General features: G+C 35.9%; 1 protein-coding gene across 4 annotated transcripts; it reads left to right on the forward strand.

Annotated features, from left to right (window-relative positions):
* The first annotated feature begins 16,608 nt into the window (after positions 1 to 16,608).
* On the forward strand, positions 16,609 to 22,486 carry LOC145587033 (F-box/FBD/LRR-repeat protein At1g13570-like). 4 transcript variants are annotated; one of them, XM_081643989.1, is made up of 5 exons: positions 16,609 to 16,877; positions 17,827 to 18,036; positions 18,366 to 19,253; positions 19,325 to 19,468; positions 21,979 to 22,486. In XM_081643989.1, exons 2-5 carry the CDS (start codon positions 17,992 to 17,994, stop codon positions 22,261 to 22,263), a joined length of 1,362 nt encoding a protein of 453 aa, XP_081500115.1. In that variant the 5' UTR covers positions 16,609 to 16,877; positions 17,827 to 17,991; the 3' UTR covers positions 22,264 to 22,486. The 4 variants fall into 4 exon arrangements, with proteins under 4 accessions (XP_081500115.1, XP_081500114.1, XP_081500116.1 ...); XM_081643988.1 differs by having other exon boundaries at positions 17,911 to 18,036; XM_081643990.1 differs by having other exon boundaries at positions 17,931 to 18,036.
* Positions 22,487 to 22,992: the final 506 nt, after the last annotated feature.

A 22,992-nucleotide genomic window follows, 5' to 3' on the forward strand; every position in this document is an offset into this window, starting at 1 on the left:
ATCGTCAATGTCCTCTACCAAACGAGGATCATGATCGTCCGCCATGAGATATAAGCACCTGTCAAAGCAATCATAAAACAATATTAGTGTATAGTAAAGTATATGCATGATAGTTATTATGGTTATGTAGAAGCTATTTTAGCCATTTTCACCTACTTATTATGGTCCTATAACCTTGTATATGCATGATAATGAGTACAAAATGCCAATTTCAATCTACATATGGAAAATAGGTTGTTAGAATGAATAAATGTTAGTTCATACACAAAACAAAGGAGTTGGGTTAAGTAGAAGCTATTTATGCCAGTTTCACCTACTTATGGTCCTATAACCTTGTATATGCATGATAATGAGTACACTTAGGCAATTTCAAACTACAAATATATCATTTTCGCCTACTTATGCTCCTATATACATGATAACTATATTTGCAATGAAACCATTACTAACTTTTAATCAAACTACCTCATTCTGAAATTCCTTCGTTGTGGTCTGATCGCATATAACCTGCTTCGTTGTCTATATCATTTAGTACTCCAGGTCTAGGAACAGTGAAAGGTGCTGAATCATCAAACGCATCATATTCTTCCTCATCCTCAACATCTCCAATGCCTAAGATTCTTCTTTTGCCAGCTAGCACTATAGACCATTTTGAATCCATTGGGTCAGTTACGTAGAACACTTGCTTAGCTTGAGATGCAAGGATAAATGGTTCCGCACTATCATTCAAGTGGCCAAGATCTACAAGAGTAAAGTCCTCATGTTTGACGTTACGCCTGATATTATCAACCCACTTACACTTGAAAAGAGCAACCGTGAAGTCACAATAATCAAGCTCCCATATTTCTTGAATTCGACCATAGTATGACAACTCTGCATCGACAGGTGATTTATCCTTAGAACTTGCAAACTCCCTTGATGATGCCACAAGAGTTACACCACTGTTTTGGGTGGAGGAAGATTTCAAATCACGAGCCTCGGTCCAAAAAGTGTACCCATTGATGTCATATCCCTCAAATGAACGGACATCATCCCTAGGACCGTACGCAAGCCACCGTACTGTATCGGTCACATTAGTATCATTCAATCCACTCATTACTCGTTCACGAAACCAATCAACAAATTTCTTATTATGCAACTGCATAAGTGCCCTTTCACCTTTGGATGGAAATTCGGCACGCAAACAAGCCATGTGCTCGTCTAAATATGGGTGCACATCTGAAACATGGTGCAACACATAAAGGTGTGCTTGTAAGAACTGATCTCGGTCTGGTGACATTCGTTTCGACCCAATTGTGCCATGACCATCAAGTCTACCTTCATGTCGAGAAGTAGAAAGACCAATAGGTTGAGCAAGGGCTATGTAGTCCGCCACAAAGTTACCTATTTCCTCACCCACTGTCCCTTGCATTATACTTCCTTCAGGTTGGGCTCGGTTCCGTACTTTATCTTGTAATGTACCCATGTGTCTTTCAAAAGGGTAGCACCACCTCATGAACACTGGACCGCACAACTTAATCTCACGCACCAAATGAAGAACCAGATGAATCATTATGTCAAAAAATGAGGGTGGGAAATACATCTCAAATTTGCACAAAGTCACAACCACATCAGCTTGCAAAGCATCTAGTGTACAAGGATCAAGAACTTTGCTACAAATTGTATTGAAAAACGAACAAAGGCTTGTAATCGTTTCCCTCACGTGTTTCGGTAGAATACCACGGATTGCAATCGGTAGGAATACTTGCATCATAATGTGACAATCATGGGATTTCATACTTGTCAGCTTCAATTCTCCATTTAAGGTTACAAATCTTTTCATGTTAGATGAGTACCCTGATGGAACCTTAATGCCGTACAAACATGCACAAAACATACGCTTCTCTACCCTTGACAATGTATAGCAAGCCGGGGGTAAATAATTCTTTTCATCCTTCCCTTTGCCCTTAACTTTCTTCTTTGACGCATCTTTGGCCTTTCCCTTTCCCTTGCTCTTCTCCTTCCCTTTTTTCGAAACACTTTCATCTTCTATTCTCGGCTCCTTTCCCTTTCTGACCTTTTCTTGAGGCCACAATTCTGGACGAATCCCCATCTCTTGCAATTCTAACCGTGCACCCTTTCCGTCCTTTGTTTTGCCTGGGATATTCATAAGCGTCCCCAAAAGAACATCACACACATTCTTCTCTATATGCATCACATCAAGACAATGCCTAACGTCATGTTCTCTCCAGTACGGCAACTTCCAAAAGATTGATTCTTTCTTAAACAGAGCAGCTGAGACCACAGTTTTTACTGATTTTCCAAACACCGTTTGTATCCCTTTCACCCGAGCACTAATCTCAGCACCAGTCAATGGTCTAGGCGCAGTATCCTCTTCCACGGTTCCATCGAAAGCCTTTTTCTGCCTACGGTACGGGTGATCACGCCTAAGGAACCTTCGAGTCCGTAGGTACACATCTTTGTGAGAATGAATCAGGTATACGCTTGATGTGTCATCAATACATATGGGGCATGCTTTTTTCCCTTTGACCTTGTACCCACACAAGTTGCCATATGCAGGGAAGTCATTCATGGTCCACATAAAGGCTGCACGCAATGTGAACATCTCGTTCTGATGAGCATCGAAAACGGAAACCCCTTCGTCCCACATCTTTCTCAAGTCGTCAATAAGCGGCGCAAGGTAAACATCTATGTCATTTCCAGGTTGCTTAGGACCAGTTATTAGCAATGAAAGCATTACATACTTACGTTTCATGCACAGCCAAGGAGGCAAATTATAAATCACTAAAAGTACCGGCCATGTGCTGTGTTGGGTACTAAGAGTGCCAAATGGATTCATCCCGTCCGTGCACAACCCAAGCCTTAAATTTCTGACTTCATTACCAAATTCCTCAAACTTCAAATCAATGTTCTTCCACTGTGGAGAGTCAGCTGGATGCTTCAGCATTTTGTTTTTCTTTCTTCCCTCTGCATGCCACCTCAAGTTTTTAGCGTCTTTTGGTATTGAGAACAGACGCTTAAACCTTGGAATAATGGGAATATACCACAACACCTTAGCAGGAGGTCCCTCCGTGCCAGGATTGCAACTCATGCGCTTATACCGCGACCGCTTGCATCGTGGACACTCCTGCAGTTTTTCATACTCATTTCGATACAAAATACAGTCATTAGGACATGCATGTATCTTCTTATACTCCAAACCAAAGGGACACATGAGCTTCTTTGCGTAATAATAAGACTTAGGAATTTCATTCCCATCAGGCAACATATCACTTAATGCGGTCAACAAAGAAGTAAAACTGATGTCCGTCCACCCATGCTTCGACTTAATGTTGAAAAGTATTAGCACGGCCGATAGTTTGGAGTATTTTTTGCACCCGGGATACAAAGGCTTTTTGGAAGCCTTCGATAATAATTCAAACACTTCACCTTCAACACCTTGCAACATCTCATCCACTTGTTCATCCTCGACCTCATCCGCCTGATCTTCATCGGCTCCATCCTCACCATTATCAACAATATACTCATCATTCTCGTATTCCTCGTCCACATGAATCTCATTGCTTCTAACACGCACATCATTCCGATCAAGATCCCCACTGTACTCTCCACTTTCTCCGTGCCAAATCCACACATGGTAAAATTGCCTAAACCCACGACATAATACATGATCTCTAATGATTTCAACACTATCGACCACATTCACATAATTACAATCAACACAAGGACAATAAAGGCTTTTGCCTCCCAGTGTGCGTTGATAAGCTAAAGCCCTCTCGCAAAACTCTTGAACCCCATTCCAAAATTCCAATGTATCGCGTCTACCATACATCCAACCACGATCCTTCTCCATTTAGTAAATTGTCTCTAAACATATATATAGCACCATATAATTATAATGTGTAAGTGCTACATATTTTATGTAAATCAAATTCAAGTACAAAACGTGAATATACCATTCATATAGTGAAAAAATGCATGTTTCCAAAGGGTCCTTATCACTCCAACCTAACCCATCCTTGAATGTCTACTCTCACTAGTGCATGTATGTCAACTTTCCAATTTTAAGGAAAATCCGGCAGCATTTCCCCCTAGTTCTCCAAGTACACGATGTAGATAATTAATTACCCACATATGTACCCAGAGAACATAGTGAGGAAATGGTAAGCCGAGATGTTCCTTAAAATCGAAAAGAAAACATACATTCACCACCTAAGTGAGAGTACACATTCAAGAACAGTCCCAACCGGGGACTATTCAAGACTTTCTCCTAATGAGAAAGCCTTGAACGGGTATCTAGGCATATGATGATGCAATTCAAGTATTCTATATATTGTTGTATTTATTTGCAATTAAACAATACATAAGTTGCAATTTCATGAATAAACTTTTATTAAATGGATGAATAGAAAGAAATATAGCTAAGTAAAGTTTAGTAGTCATACCAATATAGCAACTACCCACTTGAGCTCAATATGTAGTCCTCAAGCTAATTAAACTCTTGCTTCAATTCACATATGAATCTATATATTAAAAAAACAAAAAAACAAAAATTAGGTTAAATATTATGTATGTACTTCTCATAACATGTCAATTCAGTAATTTATTTCTAAGCTAAAACACATCATTCATCGAACTAACAATTGCTAAACTATGTATTCACTACTTTAATTTATTCAAAATTCATTTTTTTATTCAAAATTGCTAAACTAAAAAGGTTACTAATCTCTAATTTTTTTCATTTTAATTATTCAAAATTGCTAAACTAAAATGGTTACTAATCTCTAACCATTATACCAAACCAAAATTCAACTAATTAAGTAACAAGGCTAATATTCTCTACTTTATTCAAAATTACACATCAAAACAAATTAAATTAACCATTAAAACATACTAATATCCAACTAAATGAGTAACAAAGTTACTAATTTCTAATATTTTCACAATTTCCCAATAAAAAAACCAATTATTGAAACAAATTGAAGTTAAATTATATTCTAACCTAAATTTTAATTTGCCTAACAATTCTTCAACATGCAAAACAAATTAATATAAGTTCATAAATGGGAAATTATTGAGAATTAAAAAAAAATTATACCTAATTAACACTTAAATTGGTGGTCAGTGGTGCAGTGGTCAGTGGTGCGATGGTGCGGCGGCAACCTTCAGCAGGGAGGTGGTGCGGCGGCAACCTACAGCAGGGAGGTGGTGCGGCGGCAACCTTCAACAGGGCGGTGGTGCGGCGTCGACAGATGAGGTCGGCGTGGAGGGGGTTGAGCTGAGGGGAGAAACACCACGGCAGGGGAGAAGAGAATGGCAGGGGAGAAAGAGAAGGCCAGGGGTGGCGGCGGTGATGGTGGCCGGCGACTGTTGCGGCGGTGAGGTGAGGGGTTTCGTAGGTGAGGTGAGGGGTTTAGAGAATGGAACAGTGAAGAAGAGAATTGAACGAGAATGAACAGCGAAAATGAAAGAAAGAGAAAGAGAAGGAAGAATAAGGAAGAAAGAAGACGCGCTTTTTTTTTTTTAAATAAGGCACCGGTTCATTTGGCACCGGTTCAAACCGGTGCCTTTTACAATTTTGGCACCGGTTTGAGTTGAACCGGTGCCTTTTCCCCTTGTTTAAAATCCCGCCCAATTTTGGGCCGGTTTTTGGCACCGGTTTGGGCTGAACCGGTGCCATATGGGGGGTGCCAAATGCAATTTTTCTACTAGTGTAAGGCTCATAAAAATCTAATGGATAAAAAATGAATATGTACTTAGGATCGGACAAACAATAAAAAAAAATAGCAACACAATCTGAAAATTCTAACTAACAATAGGAATTGATTCTTATGAAAACAACTTTTAATAATCCTTCTACTTCTATGCAGAAGTGTACTCTTTATTATTCTAATCCACAAGGATTAAGGTTTCATGCACAAACCAAGTGGTTGCAAGACTTCTAGCAATCTAGCTACAAATAAGATCAATTATCATCAAAATCATACTACGTAACTGATAAGCTTATTGGCCAACATTCATTTATGACCCAAACCAACCAACTACATTTGTCTTATCCAAATTCATATGATAATTTTGATTCGGAAAGTATCAAGTATGACATACTCTTGGTTCGGGTTGGATCTAATCAAGTTTGGGTTTTAGCTAAGGGAGCGCAAGCAATGATAGAGTTTACGAGAGTAGTTTATGAGATAAAACTCTAGTACACTTCAAGTTTTTAAGCCTTAACATAAAGAAACACTAACCTTTAACGTTTTTTACCCTAATAGGTAGGTCATAAATTTACAACTACAAGTTACAAGATATGCCACTAAAATTCTAACACTCACATTATAAAACTCATGAAATCAATTTGTTTCCACAGAAACTCTCATAATAAATTCTACAAGTTCACTAATAAAATCTTATTTAAAAGTCGAAATCTTATCTTTGGATGTATTGTTCATTTGAATGTTATAAGTATAACCAATAATTTATTCTAAGATCATGACAATTTCATTAAAATGTATCACTTGAAAAGTTGAAATAGTGTAAACTATTAAAAGGGGAAAAATATTTAAAAGTAAAACAAATGAACCCGGAGCTTCATCGCCCGGAGCACATGCTTGCTGATACTTATATTTAAATTAGACCTCTTGGATAGAAGTTTTATATAGAAAGGGTTTGAAATCCCCAATTATATTGTTATCTTTATCTTATTATGAAAAAAGTAACAATGACATTTTACAAACTTGTACAATACGAACAACCGGAAAACCCATGGGCTTAACCAATAGTATAAAATACACATACAAATCACATTAAACACAACTAGAATTGACAACTAATAACCCAAACAATAAGACCGTACAATGCGCATAAGCCGGACAACACACGAGTTTAATAATTAGTTATGTATATTTTAGAAAAAGAAAACAAAAATAAGGTCTAATCTAGTCTAATGTAAATCTTTCTGTCTAATTTGACTTAGTATGATTTTGATAAAAATAAGAAATAAATTCTTGAAAATAAAGTGAATAGAATATAACGTTAAGTGAGTTGGTTAGTTTGCACCCCGTGCCGTTTTCGAGTCTTCTTTTGGCTGATTATGCAAATCATGTTTCATTGTTTGTGTTCAATCTTCAATTTCCGTGGGTGAAAGAATGGAAATTGGGAAAGTTTGAAATTTGACAGTGGCGATTCTAATATGGGTTTAGTAAGTTCAGCTGAACCCATATTGAGATTAAAAAAAAAAAAAACAAATAGGTTTATTTAAAAAAATAAAAATTACAGAGTAAAAATAATAGGGTTGTTATGAAGTAACTTGTATCATTGTGTGAATGCCACACAATTAATGAATGCTTGAGACAACACCATTAATTGCATAGGCAATATTTTCCAAACCTAGTAATCTATGTATGACTTGTGTATATCTAGTAGAAGTAGCATGCTTCTACTATAAATACACGGTAAAATGCATTTGCAAATTCACCCCCATTTTCTCATTTTCATCTGTAGTGCAATAATATTACAGATAGTAAAATACTTCCTTTGCTCTCTCTCTATATATATATAAATTATAACACATTATCAGCACGGTCTTCAATCAGGTATACTTATACCGATTATCCAATTTTAGAAAGATTTCAATTTCTTTCACAAAATATATTTTGAGGAGTATGCTCTATAGTTGCCCATATGGGGTCCTCTATACCAGAAACTCACAATATATTTCTCCACAAAATTACTTTACATAATTAACCATGTTGATAAAAATGAGGATATCAATACATACTATATTTATGATATTTAATTTGGTAACTCTCATGCATGGTTATAGAAAGTAACATATAATTACTTTTGCATGTGGAAATAATTGTTGTATGCATGTTAATAGAGTAAATTTCATGGTCACACAAATCATGTTCATACTTACATACTTATGCATAATTACTAAAATGAAAAAAAAATGATGTAGCCTTTATATTTATTTAATTTTAGATTACACACTTTTTATGTTTCTTTTAGTTTCGAACCCTTGACCTCATGAATAGATTAGGGTTCTCGGACCACTACGGCTTACATCCCAGTGTGATACTTATTTCCGTTTATAAATATTAATAGTTTGATTACAATTATTTTACCAGTCTATTAGAACATTGTGTGATATTTTTTACAGTGGTGTAAAACTACAATGGATAATTCACCCTCCTATAAAAGCGGATTACACCCCCCTTATTTCACCATACAAACCTTATCCTCTCCTTAAACTTTACCCAAATTATTTCCTCTTCTTCTTCCTACATTCACTCCGGCCACAAACCATGTTCCCCGTCGACAACCGACAACCACCACACCCCTTTACCTTTAAAGAAGATTTAAGGAAATTAAAGCTATACTTAGTTTTAATTATGGCCCTAGTAGTTTTATTAATGGCAATGATGATTTTCATCATTTTACATAATTAGCGCTCGGTTTTTCGACAAAGGGAATTAATGCATGTAATCTTCGTAGTACTTCAAGTTTTTTTTTTTTTGTCTTCTAGGTAGATTATAAGTGCATTTTGTTATAATAAATGTTCCTTTTGTCTTATCATTAATGTATGTCATTAATATTATTATTATTATTATTATTATTATTATTATTATTATTATTATTATTATTATTATTATTATTATTATTATTATTGTCGTTATTGTTGTCGGTGAGGTAGGAATAGTAGTAGTATTTATTGTTAATATTATCTTTATTATTGTTGTTGTTGTTTAACTAACGTAATTATCGTGCTTTATTTTAGCTTAATTCTATGTAAATCATAATAATAACCCAAGGGGGAGAAGCAAAATATGTTTTAAATGGCTTATTATTATGATTATAATATGATTACTCTACTTATCACTTGCTTAATTGGCTTAATAATAATTATCTATTTGATTGTAGTTAAAATGGGAGACTTGATGAAAAGACAATTTGACGTATTAGACTTGTCCGGACATAATTATCTTGAATGGACAGTTGATGCCCAAATGAATTTAAAGGCTCAGGGATTGGAACATACAATCAAAGAAATTACCATCCCAGGAAACGAAAAAAGATGCCCCTGCTCAAGTTAAAGTTCCTACTGATCAAGAGAAAGCAAAAGCTATAGTTCTCTTAAGGCATCATTTACATAACAGTTTAAAAACTGAGTATTTAATGGTGGAAAATCCCAAAGAACTATGGGATAGCCTGAAAGGAAGATATGACCACCACTAAAGGGTACTACTTCCTTCAGCACAGTTTGAGTGGACAAACCTGAGATTTCAGGATTTTAAATCTGTCAGTGATTATAATTCATCACTATATAAAATTGTATCAATATTGAGATATTGTGATCAACCAGTCACTGAAGTGCAAATGATAGAGAAAACACTCTCTACATTCCGTGCCAACAACATTGTATTGCAACAGCAATACCATGAAAGAGGCTTTGTAAAATATTCAGAGCTTATTTCTACATTATTGGTTGCTGAAAAGAATAATGATCTTCTGTTGAAGAATCACAACCTAAGACCAACTGGGTCTCAAACATTCAATGAGACAAATGCTGTAGAAAGCTCAAATCCACCCGAGACAAGTGTTGCTCATAGAGGTGGACGTGGAAAATATAATAACCGTGGCAGAGGTCGTGGAAATTTCCGCAGACGTGGTCATGGCCGTGGTAGAGGCCATTTCTCCCCCAGAAACAACACTCAAAGGGGGCATCAACAAGGAAACAAAAATCAAGCCACCATAAAAGGAAAGGACACATGTTATAGATATGGCATGACTGGACATTGGGGACGTACTTGTCGTACGGCCAAACATTTGGTAGAACTTTACCAGGCTTCCATTAAAGGGAAAGAAAAACATGCCGAAGCAAATTACGTTAATGAAGAAAATGTCCCTGGAACTAGCCTTGATGTGTCTGATTTCCTCATAGACAATGGTGAAGCTGGTGGTGAATTTACCTTTGGAGAGAATAATCATGTTTAGATAATTCATCAATTACTATGATATGTATTATGTTTTCTTTATGTACTTTTCTTTTATGTTTTTCATGTTCGAGTTATGTACTTTTAACTTTTCATTATTAATAAAGTAAGTCCAGTTTAATTATCTTAAACTAATCTTATACTTATTATTTTATGAAGATATGGATCTGCCCGAAGTTGGTTCCAAATTTCAATGCCTTTTGGACAATGGAACAACACACACTATTCTGAAGGATAGAAAATATTTTTTAAAGTTAAAATTGTTTCAAGCAAATGTTAATACCATTTCTAGGTCAGCCAAGCTAATAGAAGGTTCTGGAAAAGCTTGTGTAATACTCCTAAATGGAACAAAATTAATCATTAATGACGCTTTATATTCGAGAAAATCTCGAAAAAATCTTATAAGCTTTAAAGATGTGCGTCAAAATGATTTTCATTTAGAAACAATGATAGTGGATCAAAAGGAATATTTATGCCTCACGGCAGAAAAACATGGCAAGAAACATGTGTATGAAAAATTGCCAGCATATTCTTCAGGGTCATATAGATATACGACCAGTTGAAATAAATTCGACATCTAACCAGAAGTTAGATAATAAGAATCTGCTAACTTTATGGCATGATCGCTTGGGTCATCCTGGTACAGGGATGATGCACAAGATAATAGCAAATTCAGTAGGACATTCAATTAAGAATGTCAAAATCCCTCGATCAGATGAATTAACATGCTCTGCATGTTCACTTGGCAAATTAATAATAAGGCCATCTATGAACAAAATTGCTACTGAATCTCCAACATTTTTAGAGAGGATTCAAGGAGACATTTGTGGACCAATTAATCCTGCATGTGGACCATTCCGATATTTTATGGTATTAATTGATGCCTCAACTCGATGGTCACATGTAAGTTTCTTGTCTAGTAGAAATGTTGCTTTTGCAAAACTTCTTGCTCAAATTATTAAATTAAGGGCACAATTTCCAGACCATACAATAAAAAGAATAAGGCTTGATAATGCTGGGGAATTTACATCCCAAACATTTAATGATTATTGTATGTCAATTGGAATTGTTGTAGAACATCCAGTAGCTTATGTTCATACACAAAATGGCCTCGCTGAGTCGTTAATTAAGAGGCTACAATTGATTGCAAGGCCATTATTGATGAGATCAAAATTGCCTTCATCTGCTTGGGGTCATGCCATAATACATGCGGCAACTCTAATTAGATTGAGACCAACTGCTTATCATAAGTTCTCACCACTACAATTGGTTTTTGGTCGAGAACCTAATGTCTCACTGTAGGGAATAGTTTCAACCCCACTGTGATCATACACTAAAGTACGGTGGCGTCCAAAAGGGAAGAAGATAGAGAAAAAGAGTCGCCAACAAGTTTTTAAGGAACTTGTAAACCGTTCACGAGGTGAAGGTTACACCCCTTAACGATCCAAGAGATCGTCAACTCCATAAGGTCATGAACCAAATAAGGGTCCGGGGATGATGGTACAAATCCAACCTAAAAGAGATTGAACCTGCCCTAATAATAGGCCTCTACTTTATTCTACTCGTATTCATGTGCGCTTTCTGATTAACATACAATCAATAGGATTAACCCTAAACCTGTTTAATCTATGTTGGTTGAATATTAATGCACAAATAAATCTATTATTGGCGATCACTTGAATTTATAATCACAATTAACCTAACAAGATTATTAATTATCTTATTAAGCGTGATTACAAATACTAATTCCCTTTAACCTGCAATAAAAGGTGATCAAGCAATAACAATATAAAATAATATGCATATCAAGCAACATAATAATCATAATAATAAATAAATAATCATTAGAAAGAACATAGGAAGCATCGTACTTTATCATGCTTAATATTAAAGATACCCTAGACATGACACTAGGAATCATAAATAACAATCTAAGCATAATATCTACATCATAAATCAATTAAACCATTAAAGTACTTACTTGGATGCCTCGTACCTCTTTCTAATTACAAAATACACACGTTAGTAACTTCAAGGAAAAATAATAATCAAAACAATTAAACTAAATAATTGAAATAGAGATTTGGGACCAAACCCTCAGAAATTAAACCTTTCACGTCTAGGGCGAAGGCAACTTCGAATATGGCTAGGTGTATCAAGATCTTGTGAATGCGGAATTTTGTATGAAAAAGCAAAGTTTAGAAAGAATGCTAAAAGATTAATGTTATCGAAAATTAATGAATGAATGATGAAGGTGAATGAAGAGAATTGATGAAAACTTAAAAATAAAGAGAATTGGTGAACGATAGATCTAGATGGTTTATGAAAACGGAGTTTTTGATACGATATTTATAGAGAAAATCATCCAAAAAAGATAATTTATCAAAACAGAGTCTGAAGACCACAAAACCACCTTGGCGTCAGCCCTGGCTCATTGGCGCCAGGACCAGTGGCTAGCGCCAGGCGCCAATGCTGGTGTCTGGCGCCAATCCTGATTCCAGGCGCCAAGGCCTGGGGTTGGACGCCAAACCGGATTTTAACGCGTTTTCGAAAATCTGATAATTTTATTGTACTGGAAGATAAAATAATATAATTTCAGTCGAAAATGCTATTTGATTTAATAACTCTGAAGAATCCTAACTGAATTAAGAATGATAAAACCTTCTAGAATGTTCTAGAAGACTAAAACCATTCCTAATTACATTAGGAATGATAAATCATATTAGGCCCTCCCCTAGATCATTGGGCCGTACTTAAAACTCAAACCAGGCCCAGTTTAGTAAATTGGCCATAACTTCCTCAATATTCATCGGAATTGGGCTTATAATATATCGTTGGAAAGGTCTTTGCAAACCCCATCCAACTACACCACTATTGGACCCATATCATGGACCAACCAAACTGGATTGGCTGTTTTCTTAAAATAAAGTTTTCAAAAACAGGGAGAAGAGAAAAGAAAAGAAAAGAAATAAAACTTTCCGCAACACTAGACCTTTCCACACTTTCGTTTCATTCGATTATGATTCGACGTGAAAGGTACTCATCACTGGGTTTGGTTTTGGGGAGACACAAATAGGTGTCTACACTCACATATAAAAATCTTTGGTTGTGCGGTGTATGTTCCTATTGCCCCACCCCAACGAACGAAGATGGGTCCACAAAGAAGGCTGGGAGTTTATGTTGGGTTTGAATCACCCTCCATAATTAAATATCTTGAACCAATGACCGGTGATTTATTTACGGCTAGATTTGCCGACTGCCATTTCAATGAGACAGTATTCCCAGCCTTAGGGGGAGAGAAAGTGGACCCACGAAAGAAAGAAATAGAACTCATTTGGAATGCAACACAATTGTCAATGTTTGATCCACGAACAAATATGTGTGAACAAGAAGTTCAGAAAATTGTTCATTTACAAAGCATTGCAAATCAGCTGTCTGATGCATTTATAGATACAAAGAAAGTGATAAAATCACATATACCAGCTGAAATGCCCCTGCATGAATCGAAATTCCATTTGGTGATAAGATCACTGAAAATGAATCTCTTGCACGTCGAAAGCGTGGAAGACCACTTGGTTCAAAAGACACAAAATCAAGAAAGCTTAAAAGATCTGATGAGATCAACAATATTCCCCTTATGGAAGATCAAGAAAGACAAAATACAGATGAGAATAAAGAAAAAGATGATAATCCGAAAGGGGATGAAAAAGATGACCATGACATGGATAACGATGAAACTTCAATAAATTTTGTTTCTACAAGGAATTATTGGAATAGAAATGATGTTATCGTAAATGATATATTTGCATATTCCATTGCAATTGAAATGGCATCTGATGAAAATGATAGTGAACCAAGAACAGTGGAAGAATGTCGTTGCAGACATGATTGGCCAAAGTGGAAAGAGGCAATGCAGATAGAGTTAAAGCCACTTGAAAAACGAGAAGTATTTGACAAAATAACCCTTACACCAGAAGGTGTAAAGCCAGTTGGATACAAATGGGTATTTGTGAGAAAACGAAATGAGAAAAATGAAATTGTTAGGTACAAGGCAAGACTTGTGGCCCAAGGTTTTTCTCAAATTCCAGGGATTTATTATGAGGAGACATATTCTCCCGTAGTTGATGCAACTACGTTAAGATTTCTGGTAAGCTTGACAATCACAGAAGGACTAAAGATGCGATTAATGGATGTAGTGACCGCATATTTATATGGGTCACTTGATACAGACATTTATATGAAAGTCCCAGATGGACTAAAATTACCAGAAAACCACAAGCCTAGACATTTGCTTTCCATAAAATTAAAAAGGTCACTTTATGGATTAAAACAGTCTAGAAGGATGTGGTATAATCGCCTTAGTGAATACCTTATGAAAGAAGAGTTCAAGAATAATCAAATCAGTCCTTATGTTTTCGTTAAGAGATCACAATCAGGGTTTGCAATTGTTGCAGTTTATGTTGATGACTTGAATATCATTGGAACTCCAAATGAACTTGAAAGAACTGCAAAATACTTGATGAAAGAATTTGAGATGAAAGACCTTGGACAAACTAAATTTTGTCTTGGATTGCAAATTGAGCACTTAAATAATGGTATTTTTGTCCATCAGTCTAACTACACTGAAAGAGTGTTAAAACGTTTTTTCATGGACAAAGCGACCTCAACAAACACCCTGACGATTGTTCGGTCTTTGAATATGAAATATGATCCATTTAGACCTCGAGAAGAAAACGAGGATGTCCTTGGTCCTGAAGTACCATATCTAAGTGCAATTGGGGCTCTAATATATCTAGCTAACAATACTATACCAGACATAGCTTTTTCTGTGAATTTGTTAGCCAGGTTTAGCAACGCACCAACGAAGAGACACTAGAAAGGAGTAAAACACTTATTGCGATATCTACGAGGAACGAAAGATCTTGGTTTGTTTTATCAATCAAGGCAAGATGTCACCCTCATCGGATATGCAGATGTTGGATATCTATCAGACCCACAAAATGCCAAGTCACAAAATGGATATCTGTTCACCTATGGTGGAACTGCAATTTCTTGGAAATCAACAAAGAAAACCTTGACTGCGACATCATCAAATCATGCTGAGTTGATTGCCCTTTATGAAGCAGGACGTGAGTGTGTATGGGTAAGGTCAATGATCGGCAATCTTCAAAAAGAATGTGGGATGAAAGAAGTAAGTGAAAATCCAACCATCATTTACGAAGACAATACTGCATGCATCGCGCAAGTGATCGACAGGTACATCAAAGGTGATAGGACAAAACATCTATCACCAAAATTGTTCTTTACACACGATTTACAGAAGGAAGGGAAGATAAATGTCCAACAGATCCAATCATGTGATAATTTCGCTGACTTGTTTACAAAGTCCTTACCTTCAAAGAGTTTTGAGCGGTTGGTTCACAAGATTGGAATGCGTCATCTTCATAAGTTACATTAAAATTAGGGGGAGTATTATATGCACTGCACTCTTTTTCCCTTCGATCAGGTTTTTATCCCAATGGGTTTTTCCTGACAAGGTTTTTAATGAGGCAGTACAATACAACATATAATAGAATATTGTTTTTCTTTTCCGTAGCAAGATTTTAATAAGACAACATTTACTCAACTTTGTGTGGACATTCAAGGGGGAGTGTTATGAAGTAACTTGTATCATTGTGTGAATGCCACACAATTATTGAATGCTTGAGACAACACCATTAAATGCATAGGCAGTATTTTCCAAACCTAGTAATCTATGTATGACTTGTGTATATCTAGTAGAAGTAGCATGCTTCTACTATAAATACACGATGAAATGCATTTGCAAATTCACCCCCATTTTCTCATCAATCAATTAACCTATACTAAAAGCGAACCTAAAGTGACACTTGTCATGATGTCATTAAAAAATTTCCCGCTTTTTTTTTTCTTTCTTTATTTTTTTTTTGCCAAATTTGAATGACTTCCAATTTTTAACCTACAATAATACTTATTTCCATTTTGACAACACATTTAATCCAATCATACTCAATTAATTTTTTTACTATTATTTTTTTAAAATATATTTTATATACTAGGAATCTTTTAGTTACAAATATAGTAACATAGATTAAAATTAAGGTATTGAAATACTTCGTATATCATTATCCAAGATTATTATAGCATTATCAATTTTTTTCCTCCAACATAAAATTTATTTTAATAAAAAATAGAAATAAAATATTTTGGTAGGTATAAATCTTAAAATTATGCATAACGTTTATAAGAACAACCAAACAAAATTATTTTATTACATTATACTCCTCCGTTTTTTTATATGTTATAATTGAATTTGCACATTTGTCGAGACACAACTTTAACCATCAATATCCTTAATTACAGACTATTATTTTGTTACAAATATTTTTTTTGGTAAATCATTGTTAAATTAACATCATTCTTTATAATTTTTGTTATAAAGTTTAATTATTACCATGCATGGCACGAGACTTAACCTAGTTTTAATCTGTAGTGCAATAATATTATAGATAGGAAAATACTTCCTTTGCGCTCTCTCTCTATATATATATATAAAAATTATAACAAGGGTCATATTAAACTCCGCGCATATATTTAGTTATAATTATAACATCCCGCGTTCTAGTGGCGACTCTCACTCTCATTCAAGGACCGGCGCCGCTTTCAGATCGACGTTGGCCGCACTCCGCCGACGGCCGACAGGTGTTCGCCTGCTTGCCTTCAGCCTTCTCTGAGTTCTCTCTCTTCGACAGATCAAAACTTCAGTCTTCGCTGTGAGGGGTTATTTATTTACTTGGACAAACAATCTCCCTCCTCCACCAAACAGCACCTTGTTGTTGTCTTCTGTGCTTCTCTGTCTTCTGTCAGGTAAGACTTCTTTCTCTATCTCAGAACCAATTCATACTATTTCATGACGACTTCGGTTGTTTTTTTTTTTTTTTTTCGAATTATCTTGTATTTGGGTTAATTAGAGTTTATATTTGATCTAGAATTGTTAAATTTTCTGATAAAGTTTTGATCTTTGTGCTTCCTCTTGCTCTGTTCAGCCAAGCTTTTACTTGGGTAATTAGGGTTTATATTTGATTTAAAATTGTTGAGTTTTCTGATAAAGTTTTAATCTTTTCTGCTTCCCTCTTTCTCTACTTAGTCAATTGGCTTGTATTTGGCCAATTTGGGTAATTACGGTTTATATTTTCTTACATTGTATAGTTTTCTGATAAAGTTTTAATCTTTCTGCTTCCCTTTTGCTCTACTTAGTAAATCAGCTTGTAATTAGGGTTTATATTTGATCTAAATTATTGAGTTTTCTGATAAAGTTTTGATCTTTCTGCTTCTCTGTTGCTCTACTCAGTCAATTAGCTTGTATTTGGGTATTTGGGGTTTATATTTGATCTAAAATTGTTAAGTTTTCTGATAAATTTTTTATCTTTCTGCTTCCCTCTTGCTCTACTTAGTCAAATAGTTGCATTTGGTATTTAGGGTTATATTTGATCTAAAATTGTTGAGTTTTCTGCTAAAGTTCCAATCTTTCTTCTTTGCTCTTGCTCTAATAAGCCATTTAGCTTTTACTTGGGTAATAAGGGGGTCTGCCAGTGGTGTTATTTGAGTTAAAGTTGGCCGATTTGGCCTTTCAAGATAAGATTGTGCAGAAATTTCCGCTGTTCCGTGGGCTATGGAGGCTTTTAATTCAGTCCTTAAGTGAGCTTTTTGGCTAAAATTGATCAGTTTGGTGGATTCACACCTAAATTTTTCTTTCTATTTTTTATTTTTGATTTACTTGTAATATCCACCCCCATTTTTACTTGTCTCTTTTCAGCAAAATGCTTATCGCTTTGGCTATTATTGTGATTTGTGGAAATTTACATAACTCACTTGTAATGTGGGTCTTTTTGAAGAATAGATTGAAATCCACTTTGGTAGGGATACTAAACAACCTTGAAGAGATTTGGTGTTGTCTAGTTTGTATTGGCCGGGAAGCATTATGGTGGAGAGGACTTGGCCTGCCCTTCAATCTTGCAAGCATCAGGTATGTCGTATGATTTTATTTCCTTGTGATCCACTCATCAATGGCAGAGACAGATTTTTTAAAACAGGGATGCAATTTTTACATCATGTTGGCCATTTTACTATTTTGAAGTTCTATCCTTTTTTTTTTTGGCATTTTTTACAATATTTGGAGGGCGAAAGTAGATTCAGTTTCCCTTTAAAAATTATCTGGTCAATCTTATTAAAAATGGGGATGTGCTGCTCGTCTACGGGGCTTAATTAATGAATCTGCCCCTGCCATTGATGTAAATTCACTAAAATTTGCTACAAAATATGATAACATGATTTGCGTTTCATATGTTAACTCAGTGTTCTGAAGCAAACGATCTACTGAGTCAATTGCCAGATGATCTTCTGTTTTTTATCATGTCCTTCTTAACATTGAAGGAAGCCGCAAGAACTAGTGTTCTTTCACATAGATGGAATTACTTGTGGCGATGTTTCCCTGTCTTGATCTTTGAAGATTTCTCCGCAATGGAGAGGATGTTCGAAGATGATGATTTTGTTTCCCAAGAAAGATCAAGCTTTTTGAGGTGGGTGAATCGAGTTGTGGAAGCTCATCTTGGTAAATATGTAGATGAGTTGAGGGTGACTTTTGATTTGAACAAACGTTGTCAATCTGATATAAATAAATGGCTGGTTTTTGCTGTAGCAAAACATGTGAAAAGGCTTGAACTGAACTTCACAACACCCACTGGATGTTACAAATCTTCGCTTCCTAGATGGCGTATGTCTCTTGATCAGCCTCATAATTTATCCGTCTTTAAGTCTTCCCTACGTTCTTTGTCTCTCACTTGCGTCTACGTAACTACAAATGATATTGATTGCCTTCTTAGTTCCTGCATGGTCCTTGAGAATTTGTGCATAAATAATTCACGGCCTTTAAAATATATAAGAGCTTTTGGTTTACCTCTGCAGCTAAAACACTTAGAGGTATCTTACTGTCCCCGTTTGAGAACCATTGATATTTTGGCCCCAAAACTTTTGTCATTTACACATCATGGCAACCCTGTTGAGCTACATATTAGAAATGCTTCTTTGCTTTCGAAGTTGTCACTTGGTAATATACGTTGTACAAGAGACATTGTGGCATGTGCTTTTGACTCCCTTTCAAAGTACTTTTCGCAGTTGGAGTATTTGAGTTGGACGATCGGATTGTGCATCGGGAGTAGTATATCGCTTACTTTCTGTGTCAAGGTATTCCATGATATTTGATTGATGCCTTTTTCTAATGTATGTGTTTGGTTTGCTGATGTTTTCTATTGTAGTTTAATTTAGGGATTAAGAACCCGCCTGCCATGACAAACCTCAAGCATCTAGAACTCCATGTCACTGCGTTCTGTGAACAAAGCCTCCTTGGATGGGCAGACTTGATTGAGGCATCTCCACTACTAGAAAGATTGACTCTAAAGGTAAGCACCATTCTGTTCTTTCTCAAATGAAATACTTCCTCTGTTTGTTTGATATTGCTACATTTTGACTTTCACATTTTTTTTATTTTTGGCAAATAAGTTTTAGCTGGCAATGCTAGAAAAATAACCGCCAAATAAAAGGAAACAAGAAGTCAGTCTTTACAAAATGGCATCAGTATGAATAGTTTCCCAACTTCTAGGAACGGTTGAAACCACCCACTCTTCATGTGCATAAGCCTGACAATACACCAAACACCACCAATAGAAACTACACATGAATTAAATGACTATAAAAGCACCAACTACATAAGAAGGAGGTCCCTGTCAGCAGCTTTGCATGTGTAGGTAGCCTTAAACAGAATACTTTGTAGAGTTGATTAGCACCCTTCACCCTTGTTCTAAAAGTTTTATCATTCCCTCAATCCATAACCCATAGACAGTTTCAGCAAAAAGATTAAGGTTGTTGGGTTTGAGAGTGTGGAGAACGGTTTCAAGAAGGCTAAGGGGGTGCATAGCTTAGGAGATTAAGCTATGGGCTATTGCTTGGTGTAAAGCAATGGTGGATGTCAAAGGGCTGACTTCAAATGGGCATATCTCAAGATCTAGAAGTGATATTGAGATGATTCAAGTTGGAGGTGATAGCTCGTCTCAAGAGCTTTCCAACGCCTGGTCATAAGCTCGATTTGGTTAAGAATCGAGGGAGTTATGACTGTTTTAAGAAGAGCTGTCTGCGCAGTGAGGGAGTTCGACCGAACTCATGAAAGGTTCGGTCGAACCTAGTAGCTTCTGAGTAATTGAGGCAGAATGTGTAGCCTTTTGATTTCTAGAGCAGGTTCAGTCGAACCAAGGAAGATGTTCGACCGAACCACCTTATGTTCGACCAAACTCTAGGAAGGTTCGGTCGAACCATCGAGCCCCTGTTCAGCGACGCGATTTCTTTTATTTCGCTCGGGATGTAATCTTAGCCGTTGATCTTCTAGCACTATATATACTCTTGTATTGTCATTGTAGAGTGATGATGAGATGAAGGGAAAGATGTAGAGAGAGAAAGCCTCATGAAATGCCCAAACACTTAGGGTTTGAGTGTTTGAGAGGGTGAGCTTGGGGTGGGAGCTTTAATGGTGATTGAAGCTTGTAATCTACATTGTTTTTCATCAAATTGTTACTCCATAGTGGATTGGTGGGTTTTTCTCCCGGTTCTCGGGTTTCCCACGGTAAATTCTCCTTGTCTCGTTTATTGCTTGTTTTTCCGTCTTCGTTGTTGTTAATTGTCGTTAATCACAAACTTAGCTAGCACATTCGTAATCCCTTTCAAAGGTAGACTTTGAGTTTTCTTTGCCATTTTCACTGGGTTTTGAGTTTCAGTCTCAAAAGAGCCAACAGATCTGGTCATTTAAAAAAGTTTTAAGTGCATCTTCCGAACATCAACAGAGAAAGTGCAAGAGAAAAAGAGATGTTGAACGCTTTCTAAATCCATTCCACACAAAGAGCAAGTTGGATTTGAGATTATCCTCCACTTCATGAGCCTATCTTTGGTAGCTAGCCATTCTGTCTTGCAGAGCCTTCCACAGAATAGGAACAGAGATGTGAAAGGTATCCCTACCCTTTGTATAATAGGCATCAACCCACCTGTCCCATAAACTGTCTTTTTTATGGGAAAGGGTCCATAAAAGTTTTGTCAGCTGCTTTATAACACTTATGCACATCTTATATATTCCATCCACCTGCCACCTTTGGCTTGCACATTGCATCCTAAGCCTAGAGTTCAAAGTATCACAGTAAGTTCTGCAAATCTTTATATCACTCGAACTACCTTTTTAGGCTAAAGGAAAATTTGGCTCCAGTAGGTTTGATGACTAAACAAAATTACCTTAACCAATTGGAGCCTTCCAGCATATGACAACTTCTTTGCAACCCATGAACTCTATCTGTTTTGAAAAAAGACTCTAAGGAAGCCTAATTCTGAATTTCACATTTGACAACGCATAACTTTGATAATTATGTATTACTCCCTCCGTTCCACATTTCTTGCAACATATTCTTTATTTGTCCGTCTCACATTATTTATACAATTTCTTAAATGGAATGGTCTTACATGTTATTTGTTATTTTTCTCACATACATTACTTTCAAAAATACATTAAAAAAGAAGAAACCCCAATTTACATACTTATAAAGCAAATGACCCAAAATCTACTAACTACAAAAATAAAATCTAAGTCAGTTGAACTGCCTAAATCCTTATGCTAGCTAACTTGTTGCGACTAATGTGTGATAGAGAGAATAGTAAAGATTATAATACATTGATATATTTGAAAATATACATTGATACTAATCCACCAAAATTTTACGTGATAACATTTATTTATTTAATGTTAATAATATTATGTGGTCAAACTTAGTGTATGAATAGTGAGTCAAATAGTTGCAATTAATGAGTTTAGCCATTTGTTGTTCATGCTTAAGATTTTTGCTGGAGCTGGCTTTGATGGAGTTTTTCTTATATGCAGTTTTCCGCTTATCATGGAAAGCATCGTAGGAAGATAATAAAACGAAATAGGCGCCCCCTCAAAAGCTTGAAGACACTAGAGCTTTATAACGATCTCGGACTTCCAATTGATCTTGAGTTTGCTACTTATGTGATTGAGAACTCCATCATGCTCAAAGATGTGATTGTTGAGCTTAAGCCTTTGTTTGGTCTACTCTCAGAACACATTAGTGTGCAGGATCAAGCTGCAAAACTTAAAAGTATAGTGCCCCAAGGTGTGAAGTTAACTTTAAAAATACTTAAATAGTGGATTTGTGAAGGAAAAACATGTGACCTCCATAAGGGTTGATAAGCATATCTATGATCCACTCGCAAAGATGTTAATCGTTTCTCATCAGATGTAAGCGAGTTCTTTTCTTTTGGGGCTTGTCATTTACCATAAGGTCCATGTTATGTTATGTTATTCCGACTGTATATACAGTGCGCTTCGTATTATTTTTCTTGTTTTAAGTTTATGTTTAGTTCTCTAATTGCTTGGACTTTTTCACTGCATATAGCCCTGTAGTCAGTTGGGTTGACAAGAACAGAGAGATAATTCTACAATTTCTTACATAAACTTCAATTCTATCCCTACGGTCTATTTCTCCAGTCTCCCCACCCTTTCCGAAGTGACAGTAGGCAAATATTCTTTGAATAAGCTTAATATACACTTGATTTCACAGGAATACAATACATTCTTTGAAATAACTCTTAGTTGAGATGTTGATTTACTCTGTATTATACTTTGTAGTATGTATGCTTAATCTAAAGCAGAGTAGCTTATAAAACCATCAACACGATTAAAATAACATTGAGACCATAAGATTTTAGGAACGGTCATACTGCCTATTCTTCTTTGGCCACGAAAATAATAGAAATTGCGATAACATAGTTTACTAAAAAGCCTGAGTCTGAGAACGATTTCCCTGAAAATACCATTTCAGTGCAACATGTGAGAAGCAACCATGTTTCAATATAGAACAAAAGGAAGACAGTT

The sequence above is a fragment of the Chenopodium album genome, chromosome 2 (assembly GCF_948465745.1).
Source record: "Chenopodium album chromosome 2, dcCheAlbu1.1, whole genome shotgun sequence".
Taxonomy (NCBI): domain Eukaryota; kingdom Viridiplantae; phylum Streptophyta; class Magnoliopsida; order Caryophyllales; family Amaranthaceae; genus Chenopodium; species Chenopodium album.

Excerpts from the sequence above, each read along its gene's own strand:
- LOC145587033 (XM_081643989.1), top strand. The coding sequence starts at position 17,992 with ATGGTGGAGAGGACTTGGCCTGCCCTTCAATCTTGCAAGCATCAG. Across the intron at positions 18,037-18,365 it reads TTCAATCTTGCAAGCATCAG|TGTTCTGAAGCAAACGATCT; the intron begins GTATGTCGTATG and ends ATGTTAACTCAG. Across the intron at positions 19,469-21,978 it reads TAGAAAGATTGACTCTAAAG|TTTTCCGCTTATCATGGAAA; the intron begins GTAAGCACCATT and ends TCTTATATGCAG.